Below are 12,734 nucleotides of genomic sequence, written 5' to 3'. Positions count from 1 at the left end.
GCTGTTGTAGAAGATGTATTGCAATGGGCTGACTGTGAATGATTTATACTATGTGTTAATTAAGTCATTTAATCATTACTTACAATGTCTCTGACTGCATCATATGTCACCAGCTAGGCATCTAATATGTAAGAGAATTTTCAGAAATGTTTTAATGTGGACCTGAAGACTTAATTAGACACCTAACTTTAACTTAAGACATTCCTGTTGAAGTAGCAGGAGGGATTCAAACTCACCTGCCAAATAGTTGAGTTCAGTGGTGATTATTGCTGGCAGCAAACATCATGAAGACACTTAAAAAGAGCCTGTAGTCGCCTTCAAGTCTAGTGTTACATCGCGTGTTTTGTGTCATGATTCATATTCATTCATATTAATTCAAGGAGGTGGTGGAGTCACCATCCCTGAGGATGTTTAAGGAAAGGTTGGATATGGTGCTTGGGGATGTGATTCAGTGGGTGACATTGGTGGTGGGAGGATGGTTGGACCAGATGAACTCGGAGGTCTTTTCCAACCTTATGACTCTATTCTATTCTATGATTCTGTATCTGAAGCATGACTTCACTGCTGGAAGGACATCAGGGACCTTCAATATTTGCTAGTTTTCATTGTGAACCTCTCATTGACTTCAGCCTGTGCTATGTGCAGGCATGCACTTCTATTTTTACACAAAGGGTGATTTGATGACAAAGAAGTTTGTCTAAAGAAGCCACATGCAGACATGACCTGGAACATCTGGCTATGACACCAGCTTTGTAATGTCCCCCATTGCCTGGCATGGAGCTCCCTCTCCCTGCCGACATCAGTACGCTGAGGACTTTCTATATTGTCCCTAAACACTGTGTATTTCATGGGGTTCAGCAGTAAGCTCCTGCTGATAGCATCCTAGATGGTACCCTGGCCAGTAAGTTATCATGTAAAATGTTTGCTCTACACTTTACCAGAGCTGCCCCAGAGCTGACCCTCAGGAAAGAACTGAAGGAGCAAAATAAGATTAAGATGAGTCTGGACAAGCCTGAATGTCAGCACTGGGCTGTGTTTAAGAGATGCAGCTTTCCAGAGCCATTGGCCATAAGCAAACTGGAGCTCAGCATCGTTATTCTCCCTGGGTACCACTCACAATGCCTCACTGTTTCATCCAGAGGTCTGCATTGCTCCCTGGACACCTGTCAAGCAATGACATGGGGCAGTTTCTTATCCAGCTTCTAGATGCCTCAGTTCTTTCTGGCACTAAGTCCTGCTCTGTTCCTGGCTCTAACTGTTCAGCTAGTTCACAGAGAGAGCGTTTGTATTATCTATAAAGCCTTGGGGGTTACATTTATTATTAGGAAAAGTTAGAGAGAGCCTTATGCACCACCCCAAATAAGACTGCGAGCTTCCATGTCCTTGCTGTCTCAAATGTTTCAAAGTGAGAGTGAAACTGGGCTTTTTCAGATCCAAACAGAATGTGTTCAGCAAAAAAAAAATAAATGAACAGCTATTGCCACTATGCTATACCAACACAGCTGAGATAAACCAACAAGTGATTAAACATGGGAGTGGCTTATTGGTAGTCCAACTATAATAAAAGTATAGTATGCACTGTATGCATTTTGTGAAAGGCACGTTGGAGGAAGTGTGCACAGTAAAGGGACTGCAGTAGCTGTGTTCAATAATGACAGCTCAGCCTACCTTGCTTGAAGCGTTTGTTTGATGTGAACTCTTGCAGTGAGTGACTCCTTACTGAATTCGGGGGGAGTTTAGAATGGCAAAGACCTTACTAGAAGCTCCAGTTCAGTGCTCATTTGCTGGAGGGGATATGAGGTGAGCTATAAGCAAGGATATTTTATAGCATCTGGAATCTGACATTAAAACTAAGAAAGCACAAGCATGTACATACAAGTGTGAGTAGCTCTCATTCCTGGGTACTGCACACACGGAGGATAAGGGCTGCAAACCTGATTCCACTGATTTCAGGGGAAAAGAGCAACTTTAAGCCAAAATTATACTGAAATTATATCTGCTTGGGAATAACAGCAGACTCTATACATCTATGTATTAACACCCAAATCACAAAAGGATGGCATATACTATCACCATATCAGTGTGAAATGTATTCAGTTTAGGAGATTATTGATGGTGAACCTCAAGAAAGATTTGCTGTATTCATACATAATTAGGTGAAGTATTGAGTTTATGGACTGTATACTTCCTGAAATAACAAAACCATGCATGAGGAGATTCAAGAACAACTTAACTTCTCAAACACTATAAAGGCAGTAAGAGTCAGCACAGGTGGTAAATAAATATCAAAATATAAAGAGTCTGATTTTATTAAGGAAATAGACATTGAGATAATTTTACAGTACTGTCTTGCAAAATTCAAATTTTATGTTTCAGACTGGTTACTGAACCATGAATACCCAGTAATCCACTGTTTCCTTTTCACCTTTAAACAGGCTGTCAGCTCTAGAATCTACTAGTGTGACTGCTCCTCAGCTACAAGTTTTGTTGTACGGAAGCGCGAGTTGAATATTTTGCCTGTTACAATATACTTAAACGCTTTCCGAAACCATGGATAGAAAAAGCCGTATATTAATGGATTGCAGAGAGAATTTAAATAACCAAGCCAGGTTAGAGCATCAAACAAAGATACAGGAGTAGAGAAGTTTAAAAATGGATCAATTAAGATTGCAAAAAAACAGGGAAACCAGCATATTAAGAAACCCAGCATAACTACACTCAAAGTCCTGGCAGCTTTCCTGTCTTTACTCTTAGAAAGCTCATTTTTCATATCACTTTTTGTGTGCTTGTGTGCTTGGCTCAACTCACATACGTGCTTTTGGGAGACTAAAAAAATTTTACAATAGATCCCTATCATAACACAAGCAGGAGCAAATAGACCAACTGTAAATAAAACAGCTCCCCACACTTTGTTGAACATGACAGGGCACAAGCTTGAGCATTTTACCAAATTTTCATAGCCCTCAATTCCAGAAGCATAAGCTTCTGAGAAAACAACACCAAAAGCAAAAGCTGCGGGTGCTGACCAGCACACTGCTATTATTTGTTTTATGGCATTCATGGTCATCAGATAGGCATAATGCAGAGGGTGGCAAATTGCATAAAAGCGATCCACAGCAATGGAACAAAGGTGGAAAATGGAAACTAAGCAGAGCATCAGGTCAAAACTGTAATGAACTTTGCAGAACGCCATCCCGAAATACCAGCAGTTCTCCACGGACCTCACCATGCTGTAGGGCATAATGGCAAAGCCCAGTAGGAAATCCGTGGCAGCCATGGATAGGATGAGAAAATTGGTCGGGGACTGAAGCTGTTTGAAATAGGAGATGGAAACAATTATGGCCAGATTCCCTGAGATGGTGAGCAGGAAGGCTGCAGTCATGAAGAGATACAATACCCCTCGTGCTCCAGGTGACCTGGAGCTGCCAGAACAGGACCTGTTCCCAAACTCAGAGCAATCAGTCAAATCTGTCGAGGTATTCACAGAAAGCATAATAAATCCTTGATCAGATTTTTCTGTTGGATATGCAGACATATACGTAGATACAATTTTCATGAGTTTCCAGAAGATTCCAAGTCCTAAACTGGAAGACAAGACAAAGTTAGTCAAGAGCATGAATTAAATTACTGAGGAAAATGCAATAATTCAGAGACATGCTTTCTCTTGGATTAAATAGAGATGAACTGCAACCCGTTGTTCTTCTGAAATAGGACATGACAACTGGAAGCTATTAAAAATTCATTGCAAATAACATTTAAAACAAGGCAGTTGAAAGTAAACTTAATTACATTTTAAATTAAATAAGCTACAGGATAACAACAATTTTACTTAATTCATTCTTTTGTATCTAGAGTATTTTGTAAAATATTGTGATTACATTATATATAGATGTTAATATCCATCATTTTAGAGAATTAGAAGGAAAAGATGCACAGACAAAAAATTCACTTCAAATTCACTTCAGTCTTCAAACACTGTACAGGAACTATTTGTCTATTCAGTCCTAGAGCACTGATGTTTTCTACAGGAGAAATGTTTTGCCAGCTCACATATCTCGGGTTTTGCAGAGGTTTCAGTTAGTGAGCTATACAATTAAATGTTCATCCTATGAGTCACAAATCAGCTGCCAAAACCCCATTTTCCAAATAACTTATGATGCAACATTTATCTTTTGTGGACCATAACATACTAGCAATGAACATATCTGGTAGAAATCAGTTTTAACGCATGTTTTGCATAATTATCATTCCACTAACCAAAAGGGTTCAATCTTGTCTCCTATAGTAGACTGTGGTCAAGCTGCAGTAGCTATAAATGAATACACTAGTGATTATTTTAGAGTAAAAATTTCACTTAATTTGTCTGCAGAGAACGAGATCCATTTCTTCCATGTCTATTCCTATTTTGGACTCAGAAGGAATCCATTCAGAAAGAACTGGGGAAGCATCTTAGTCCACTGAATTTTCCAACAGGTATCATCCTCAAATGAAGAAAATACAGAAACAGAGCATCAAAATATTAGAAATAATGCTTGTCAGTCAGTTTTATAGGCTAATCCTACCTGCATCCATTTTAGTAGTACCATCAATAGACATTTTAAGTAGACATTTTCCGGTTTTGTTACTGTCCAGCAACATTGCAGTATCTGTAAAAGGTAGACCCTCTTTAAAACTTTGCTCAGATTAATGATATGTGGAAAATTATTTTTCTTTTATGGCATTACACTTAATTCCCAGTAGTTTTTAAGTTAAAAAAAAAAAAGACATAAAAAAAAGCTGTATAATTTAGGGATTTACACAGACAGGAGATAAACAAAGTATCTGTATTCCCAAGACCATTATTTTTGTTTTCTGTATTAATCCCTTTACCCTCATGTATAATTTAGCTATTTTGGTGACTTGAGATAGCAATAAGTCATATCAGAAACAGTATTTGAAAAGAGAGGCTAAAGGTGGAGGTGAAGGGAAGATGCTATGTTTTTTCTTTATTGTAGCAGATGATGCATCCTAACTTGTTTTGAATAGTTACAACTTTTAATTAAATTTTGAAATTAAATATTTAATAAATATAAGATTATTATCTTTTAATTTAATGGGAAACAACAACACTTTCTCTCATGCTGGTTGTAGCCACAGCTTTTGTATGATGTACAAAAAACCTTCCCTATACTTCAGTGAACAATAAAGATGGATACAAATAAGTGTAATTTTGGAACAATCTGTCATGTGTTATTGGACAATCTATTATTTCTAAATAAATAAACAAATAAATAAACCACATGAAAGGTAGTATATAATTTCTTACAAGAAAAGACAAAATTAATTCACTATTGATATGAATAAATTGAGTCCTCTGAGATCAGAGGTGGATGGATATTCAGATATTAATGCTGACCCTTGTGCATATATAAGGAGATGCGTTATAAGTCCAAGTATAAATGCTATTCAGCATAGCAGAGGCTGTATTCTTATTGACTGAGAAATACAGTATGCCATGAAAACATTGCAGAAAATAATCATTGTTTTTAGAATTTAATATGGGAAATGTAAAAACCTTTAATGGAGTCTACCTTTATGGCAGTCATTTTAAAGGCAAATGAGGAAACCTTCTACCGGAAATAAAATACAAATCTCTACAGAAGAATAATTTATTGACTTAAAACAAACAAACAAACAAACAAAAACAACAGTAAAACTGTCATGGTGTACTACAGTAATATCCTTGAGATCTGTCAGCATTTTTGTGACAAGCATGCCTAGAAACTTTTTTTAACTAACGAAGTGAGAGATATACAAGTTTCACACAGAAACCTTAATTGAAAGAAGTGACTAAAATATAATAAACCTGTTCAGAAATCTGTGCAGACCAAATTATATTAGATTTCAAACAAAGAGATGTTGAAAGAGGCTACATGTCAAAAAGCATTACCTTCAGACAGCAGTGTCCCATGCAACTCCAATTAGTCCTCTTTTCAGCATGGTGCAGCACACAGTATTGAGCAGTTTGACACCTTTCAGAAATGAAATGTTTAACAACAGCTAACAAATTTACATGAACTGAAATCTTTATGAAAAAAGATCTACAACTGGGTTAAAGAAAGGCCACTGAAAAGACCTTAGAAATTGTCTTTCAGAATTAGTTACACCAGGTACTGCTGTACGGCAGTGTGGTGAGAAAGCTGTGTAGTCATTGTTTTGTTTGATTTTATTTATGGGGCTGTGTCAGGCTGGCGGGCGGTCACCAGTGGGGTCCCTCAAGGCTCCATTTTAGGGCCGGTACTTTTCAATATTTTTATAAACAATCTGGATGTAGGAATAGAAGGTATTTTGAGCAAGTTTGCTGATGACACCAAACTTGGAGGAGTTGTGGACTCGAATGAGGGTGGAAAGGCCTTGCAGAGGGATCTGGATAGGTTGGAGAGCTGGGCGATCGCCAACCGCATGAAGTTCAATAAGAGCAAGTGCCAGGTCCTGCACCTGGGACGGGGAAACCCTGGCTGCACGTACAGACTGGGCGATGAGACGCTGGAGAGCAGCCTAGAAGAGAGGGATCTGGGGGTCGTGGTAGACAGCAAGTTGAATATGAGCCAGCAGTGTGCCCTGGCAGCCAGGAGGGCCAACCGTGTCCTGGGGTGCATCAAGCACGGCATCGCTAGTAGGTCGAGGGAGGTGATTGTCCCGCTCTACTCTGCGCTGATGCGGCCTCACCTCGAGTACTGTGTGCAGTTCTGGGCACCACAGTATAAAAAGGACATGAAACTGTTGGAGAGTGTCCAGAGGAGGGCTACGAAGACGGTGAAAGGCCTGGAGGGGAAGACGTACGAGGAACGGCTGAGGGCACTGGGCCTGTTCAGCCTGGAGAAGAGGAGGCTGAGGGGAGACCTCATCGCAGTCTACAACTTCCTCATAAGGGGGTGTCGAGAGGCAGGAGACCTTTTCTCCAATAACACCAGCGACAGGACCCGCGGGAATGGGGTTAAGCTGAGGCAGGGGAAATTTAGGCTTGACATCAGGAGGGGGTTCTTCACAGAGAGGGTGGTTGCACACTGGAACAGGCTCCCCAGGGAAGTGGTCACTGCACCGAGCCTGTCTGAATTTAAGAAGAGATTGGACTGTGCACTTAGTCACGTGGTCTGAACTTTTGGGTAGACCTGTGCGGTGTCAAGAGTTGGACTTGATGATCCTTAAGGGTCCCTTCCAACTCAGGATATTCTATGATTCTATGATTTATTTTGTTTGGTTTTATTACAGCCCATGTGTTTACTTTGTGTTGTGCTTTGTTATTTCCATGTTGTTCGTAAGTATTGGTTGGAGAGAACTATTTGATTACTAACATGAAATATAGTTCCAATAATGCATTGTGAAGATGAATCTCTTTTGTTCCCCTGAAGTGGCTTCAGTTAAACATAAAGAATGTCCAAACTTTCTCAAATAATTGTTTACTACTGTTGCTAACACAGGAAGTCCAAAGAATATAAGTCACACAACACCCTGTTTTCAGTGATCTCTTTTTAACTAACAGAGATATCTTTTGGTCAGTATGCTGTGATTGTAATGCTTAGGGAGACTAACTTTCCCTATAACTATGGGAAATAAAAAGACTGGACATCTAGGAGTGGGTTGTAGATTTCCCATTTAACTGTGGATTGCGTGTCTTAGGAAATTAATTTGTTTTACAAAGGCTATTGCATGGACATCACAGAAGTATTTTCAGTTACCTATATGCTATGTTGGATTTAATGCAGCAACATGAAGGTGAAAGATCTTTTTCTTTAAAAAAAAAAATACAATGAAGGAAATTTATTTCTGTTGGAAAAATCTAGTTATGTGGGACTAAATAACACTACACAAAACTTAGTAAATACTCTATTTACTAAATATTCTATTCAACTTAATAGAATCACAGGACTGCAGAATGGTCAGCATTGGAAGGGATCTCTGAAGGTCATCTTGTCTAACTGCCCTGCTCAAGCAGTGCCACCTATATAGCCTGTTGACCAGGACTATGTTCAGATGGATTTTGAATATCTCCAAGGATAAATTTGCAATAAATATTCTCCCCTACCTCTCTGGGAATTCTGTGCCAATGCTTAGTCATCCTCACAGCTAAAAAGCATTTCCTGATGTTCAGATGGAACTTCCTGTGTTTCAGTTTGTGCCTATTGCCTCCTGCTTCAGTCCCTTAGTGATTTTCATGGCCCTTCATTGGACTTTCTCCAGTATGTCCACATCTGTCTTTTACAGAGGATTCCAATACTGGACCCAGGTGTGTCTTCACCAGTGCCCAGTACAAGGGAAGGATCACCACCCATCACCTGTTGGCAATACTTTGCCTAATGCAGTCCAGCATACCAATGGCCTTCTTCGTGTCAAGGGCATACTTGTAGCTCATATTCAACTTGGTGTCTGCCAGGACACCCAGAACCTTTTCTCTCAGGCTCCTTTTCAGCTTGATTTCTCCCAACGTGTGCTGGTGGCAGGGGTTGTTCCTCCCCAGGTACAGGACTTTGCATTTCTTCCTTGTTGAAATGTATGAGGTTCCTGTCAGCCTACTTCTCCAGACTGTGAAGGTCCCTCTGGATGGCAACGTGACCCCTCTTCTATCAACAATTCCTCATAGTTTTGCATCATCTGCCAACTTGCTGGGGATATGCTCTAGCCCATCATCCAGATCATTTATGAAGATGTGAAAGAGGACTGGGCCCAATATTGATCCCAGGTGTAGCCTTTGCACCACTGATCACCACCCTTTGGGCTTGGCCATTCCCCCAGTTTTCAATCTGCTCTTTCAGTCAACTCAGTCTGCTCCTCCAGTCCATATCTCTGCAGCTTGTCTATGAGGAACTAATGAGAGACAGTGTCAAAAACCTTACTGAAATCAAGGTAGCCAATATCTAGTGTTCTTCCCTCATCTACCAGGCTAGTCACTTAATCATAGAAGGTTATCAAATCTAGGCTATGTCTAATGAAAACAAACTAGTCCAAAAGTGCTAAGAGATGGGCATAGTAATTTTCTGAATTAGGTCTTTAGATGATGCAGTTACACTGAAGTCTGTAGATAACTAAGATGATCAGAAAAAATATGTAAATAAAAGCCTTTCATAGAATACTAAGTATCTTGTGTTTGACTACCTAGCGTTTTCTGCTCCTCTCTTCTTTGTTGAATGAGTATTAAAATAATGTACAGGAGGAAAGAGAGTACAGTCTGTACAGCTTAGAGAAGTTATTGATCTAAGAAAAGCCATACACTTTACAATATTTACACAGTTTGAGAGCTCATTCTTTCTGTTTGAACACTGCACTAATGTACTTTTTTATCTAGCTGTTTAAAATACTCCATTTTAGAACAATGGTTGCCTTGTGAGGTTTCTGGAAGGGTTCTTCTGAGACAGTCAGTGCTCATCCTCTTGCCCTGTGCTACTGAATCTGGTGACCAAGGGGGAGTCCATGATGCTCAGCTGGAGGCCATATGTATGAGGCCATAGCAGGGGACAGGTGGTCATCTGTGAGTCCTAAACTAGCTGCAAGAAACCTGTCAGTTTTGTTTGAAGCATGAGAGCAGGTGACGTAAATCTGATGTATTTATTGGTTACAAAATGAGTAGGCATAGGTTTACCAACAAAACAGATCCTTTCGTAATGTTGGAATAATTGCTTTGCATAAGTTTTCAGGGAAGTTGAAACATATAAAATCACCCACTGGAGATTCATTTGTTTTGAAAAAAGTAGCCATCTGGGAAGTGTTTAATAAGGTAACTAATTAAATGGGTTGATAAGGAATTTAACAATACCCTTTGCACTTCATTTATGTGATGACTCTTTGAGATTGCAGTTAGGTACATTCTACATCACTAGATCTAATCCATGATCTGATTGGACAACAGTAAGAGGCATTTCTCTTCTGCTCTCCTAATTTATGAAAATCTCAGGTTCGAATAGAGACCCTATGGCCTCATTAACACCTCTCATTTGTATGTCCCCTTCACAGTGAGAAATAACTTTGTGTTGCCTATGATTAGAGCTAATGAGAGAAAGTAACCTGGGACTTCATTAAAGTTGCTCTGCCAGAGAAGACACTCTGTAAACAGAAGGCAAGGAAGCTTTTTGGGAAAATGCCACCTCCAGGTAATAAGACACCAGAGAAAAAAATGTTCTTAAACTTTGTGACTTGAAAAATTTTCTTAAACAGTGACTTGAATAAGTTGCTGAGATAAAACAAGTTCTTTTCTACAATGAGTACAAAGAGAGATACAAATGACTAAAGCAGATGTAGTGCTTCTTAGATGCCTACAATTTAGGTTAGATGACTATCAGTCTTCAGGAGTTTGGGACAATCATTTAGAAAGAAGAAGCAAATGCTTACCAATGAAAGGTGAGATAATCAGATGGGATCGTGTTTTTGACAGTTACAGGTTCTGAGGGGTAACATTTCTGCTGTCTCGAGCAGAGGAGGGTATTTATAAACCTATTAGAAAAACCTATTAGAGATGACAACATTCTACATCAAAAAAACAAAACAAAACAAAAAAAAACCATGCCATATAACATGGCATAAAAGGAAAAGCTGGGAAAAGGTGCTAAATGCGGTTGCATTTGCAAGAGCTGTAAATACCAGACTGAAAAAGTTAATAGTTGTAACATTTTGGAAAAGACTACTCTGCTTTTGAGTTCAAAGTCTTTCAACATAAACACAATTTTCTTATTAAAGTGCATTCAGTTCATGATCAAAGGGCAAAAGTATTTGAGGAATATCTCGAAGATACATTCCAGGCAGTGGAAATGTTCTCAGCAGAGTACAAAATTCAGCTCAATCTGACTGCTCATCATTTACACCCAAGAAAGTTTATGTTCAACCATAGCAGATCTTAAAAGTGTAATGACATAGGGTTATTTTTCTGTGGTTGTTTTTCTCTTTTTCAGAAGTAGGTGAATTAGCAGTCAGGCCAACAGTAGCCTGAACTGGGTGCTTCAGGAGCACAGTACGAATATGGTGAGAGTGCAGTTCTCAATTTCTGCAATTCTCTCTGAGCCTCCAGCTGTACCAGAACTGCATGGGCCAGATGGACTGGAGCAATCAAAAGGAGTTCAACATGACTTGATGCTCTCATCTGTTGCTACTCAAGGAAAATATGACTTTCCACCCCTGTGCCCACAAGCAACAAAAATCTTGTCTCTGGTGTTACACAGTGATGTCTTTTTATGCCAGGCATATAGTGGATGAAAGGAAAGAAAAAAAAAAAAAAAAAAAAGCAATATCTCCTTTAACTTCTTGAAGGGTCTATGTTAACATATGCTGAATGTATTAAATACACTTTAAAAGCCTCAGGTGAGCAACACTCCTTTTAGGGAAATTCCTTCAATCTATAACACCATCAGAAAATGGGAGATATCACCTGGCAGCAGCCGTGAAACTGCTCTTTCAAGAGAGATCTAGATATTCTAGTGATCACACAATTCACTTCAGAAACTAACACTGAACATTAGAAAATGAACTGCATCAGACAAAACTCACCAGGGATGAGGAAAAAGACAACTATCCATTAATTTATTGGAAAATTTATTGGAAAGGTAGAGGTTTTTTTTGTTGTTTGTTTGTTTGTTTCTTTAATCTTTTTTTTATTGTTCTGTGATAAAGAATTAAAGTGGTCATATTGTCACTACCAAGGATTATCTTCCACAGTACAAAAGCTGAGGTGTTGCATATTTCAGTCATTGTTCATTTTTATGTCATTATAGAGTGCAAACTTACAAGATGACAGCGTAAAGGAGACAATTTCAGATACTGATATTTTGCTCTGCTGAAATGTAGTATCATTGAACTTTTATGCTCTACAGTGCAGAATGCTTCAGAGCTCTACAGAACACAAAAAAGAAAGACAAGATACATGTACAGCGTGCACATATCCCAGCAAAATGAATGGAGGACACCATTTACCACTGAACATAGCTTTTCCTTCAATACCAAGTCATCAGCTTCACCATAGCCTCTTCTCAGATACCAACATTTTACTGTCCATTCCCAAAACTAGTCCTCCATACTCCAACCAGATGGCATAGGACCAGGCCAGAGGTATTACCTCCTTCTGTTTGGTGATATGTTAATTCTAGCAAAGCCAGTTAAGAGATTAAAAAATTGACAGCCTGTCGGCCTTCTTCAGCTGGTAACCATGTGCTAGCTTTTGACTTCCTCATCTCTCCTTTCTGTCCCAATCTGGGTGTCCAGAAAGGCTGCACACAGATGTAATCTTGACAGCCTGCTCACCCAGGCTCCATGACACCGAGCCATCCCTATGATCCTTTTTCTGCCACTCCTCCTGGTGCTTCCATGTCCATCTTGCCCCACTCACCATACGATCAGGCAAGCCATAGAATTTCTATATCAATTCTTTATATAGATGCCTCACTGGCTGTCACAGCACTGCTGTAAGCCAAAATATCAATATATCCAAGCTATATAAAGTTCTGAAGGATGTAAATGTGTGAATATTTTACATCAAAATTTTAATTACAAAAGTATAATTTTCTGGCATTGTCAGATTCAGCGTTGATTTTCACTACTGCTTTTTATTCCTTTATTGCGTTTTCCACAATATCTTTGATCTTATTAAAGATGCTTTTGACCTCATTAAGCAGGAAAGCCTTTAAATGACAAAAGTGACAAGCACTAGTTGAAATAGAAAGAGAAGGAGCAGCATGACTTCTCTTTTTCCCATCTTCCCTCTGTGTAGCATACTG

General features: G+C 39.2%; 1 protein-coding gene and 1 long non-coding RNA gene across 2 annotated transcripts; one reads left to right on the top strand and one right to left on the bottom strand.

The window, feature by feature from the left end:
- Positions 1-2,312: 2,312 nt before the first annotated feature.
- Positions 2,313-4,920, bottom strand: TAAR2 (trace amine associated receptor 2). The gene has a single exon (XM_013096508.5). It carries the CDS (start codon positions 3,614-3,616, stop codon positions 2,456-2,458), a length of 1,161 nt encoding a protein of 386 aa, XP_012951962.2. The 5' UTR covers positions 3,617-4,920; the 3' UTR covers positions 2,313-2,455.
- A 4,352-nt stretch (positions 4,921-9,272) lies between these two features.
- LOC113843227 (uncharacterized) lies at positions 9,273-12,529 on the top strand. Its single transcript, XR_003496446.3, has 3 exons — positions 9,273-9,882; positions 9,988-10,124; positions 10,920-12,529. It is a non-coding gene; the product is annotated as an uncharacterized lncRNA (long non-coding RNA).
- Positions 12,530-12,734: the final 205 nt, after the last annotated feature.

This window comes from Anas platyrhynchos, chromosome 3 (assembly GCF_047663525.1).
Source record: "Anas platyrhynchos isolate ZD024472 breed Pekin duck chromosome 3, IASCAAS_PekinDuck_T2T, whole genome shotgun sequence".
NCBI lineage: Eukaryota > Metazoa > Chordata > Aves > Anseriformes > Anatidae > Anas > Anas platyrhynchos.
Note: the sequence above shows the minus strand (reverse complement) of the source record. Positions and strands in the feature narration are given on the sequence as shown.

Coding starts and splice junctions, on each gene's coding strand:
- TAAR2 (XM_013096508.5), bottom strand. CDS start 3,616: ATGCTCTTGACTAACTTTGTCTTGTCTTCCAGTTTAGGACTTGGAATC.